Source organism: Chrysochloris asiatica, unplaced genomic scaffold (assembly GCF_000296735.1).
Source record: "Chrysochloris asiatica unplaced genomic scaffold, ChrAsi1.0 scaffold00027, whole genome shotgun sequence".
NCBI classification, from domain to species: Eukaryota; Metazoa; Chordata; class Mammalia; order Afrosoricida; family Chrysochloridae; genus Chrysochloris; species Chrysochloris asiatica.
The window spans coordinates 7,559,343-7,560,476 of NW_006408545.1; the positions used below are offsets into that span (position 1 = coordinate 7,559,343).

Genomic DNA, 1,134 nt, shown 5'->3' on the forward strand with positions numbered 1-1,134 from the left:
GTTAAAAAAGAATAGTAAAATTTTAGCTGAGATTTATAGTCTTGTAGATTTGAAGAATAGCAAGTAATCCTTTACTTGAGTAATCCAAAGTTGAACACTAAGAATCATTGTCCTCAATCATTTTATAAGATATATTTTATTTTTCTTCACTCTTATTTTGAGACTTAGTACTATGTTCTTTTCTAGCTGTCGTGGACATCATGTTTTCCTGTGATATTTGTGGTGAAACTGTAACCTCAGAACCAGACATGAAGGCTCACCTAATTGTCCATATGGAAAGTGAAGTAATCTGTCCATTTTGCAAGTTGTCAGGAGTCAATTATGATGAAATGTGTTTTCATATTGAAACTGCTCATTTTGAGCAGAATGAACTCGAAAGAACTTTTGAGAGGATCAACACTACGCAGTATGGAACTTCAGATAACAAAAAGGACAATCCCCTACAATGCAAAATGGAAGTTAATTCAAGTCTTCATTCAGCTTGTGCACCTAACCATCTGAAAAGTTCAGTTCAAAGCCTGCCTAAGGGTGGTGCTTTAAAACCCAAAGCCTTTTGTTCAGAGGACTTAACTGAATCTACAACATTTCTGAAGAGTGGGGAAAAACCATCTGATCTAACCAAAATAAAAGGATCAATTTATGAAACTTTGTGCAGTCCTCTTGAATGCCCATTCTGTGGGAAAATAGAAATTTGTAGTCAAGATATGGAAACTCATGTGAAAACAAAGCATGCCAGTCTTTTAGACACTTCTTTAGAAGGTAAAGTTTATTATTTATATTATAAATAATAGCAGTCTCAATGTAATATTTGGTGTCATAAAAGTTAGTTTGTAAATCAGGCTTCTATGAATATTTTAATTTGGTCTATGTCTGTAACATTGTTCATATGCCATTATTGCAATAGAAAAATTTAGTTATGGGAAAAAAATTGTTAGAGATAAAAACTGTTTCAGCTACATCGATAGTAATTTTGGAGTCTTTCTGTGGGGAAATATATTGAAATATCTAGCTTTCATTTACTGTTGTTGTTGTTGTTGTTGTTGTTGTTATGTGCCCTGGAGTCGGTTCCAACTCATAGCGACCCTGTACAGGGTTTCCAAGGCTGTAAATCTTTATGGGAACAGAAAGCCTCAT

The 1,134-nt window shown here is 33.9% G+C and overlaps 1 protein-coding gene across 1 annotated transcript in view; it reads left to right on the forward strand.

Annotated features, from left to right (window-relative positions):
* The first annotated feature begins 200 nt into the window (after positions 1-200).
* Positions 201-1,134, forward strand: part of ZUFSP (zinc finger with UFM1-specific peptidase domain) — a 27,223-nt gene continuing 26,289 nt past the window's right edge. Inside the window, exon 1 of the mRNA XM_006839903.1 lies at positions 201-759. Coding sequence (XP_006839966.1) covers positions 201-759 — 559 coding nt within the window. The remainder of the gene's footprint in view (positions 760-1,134) is intronic.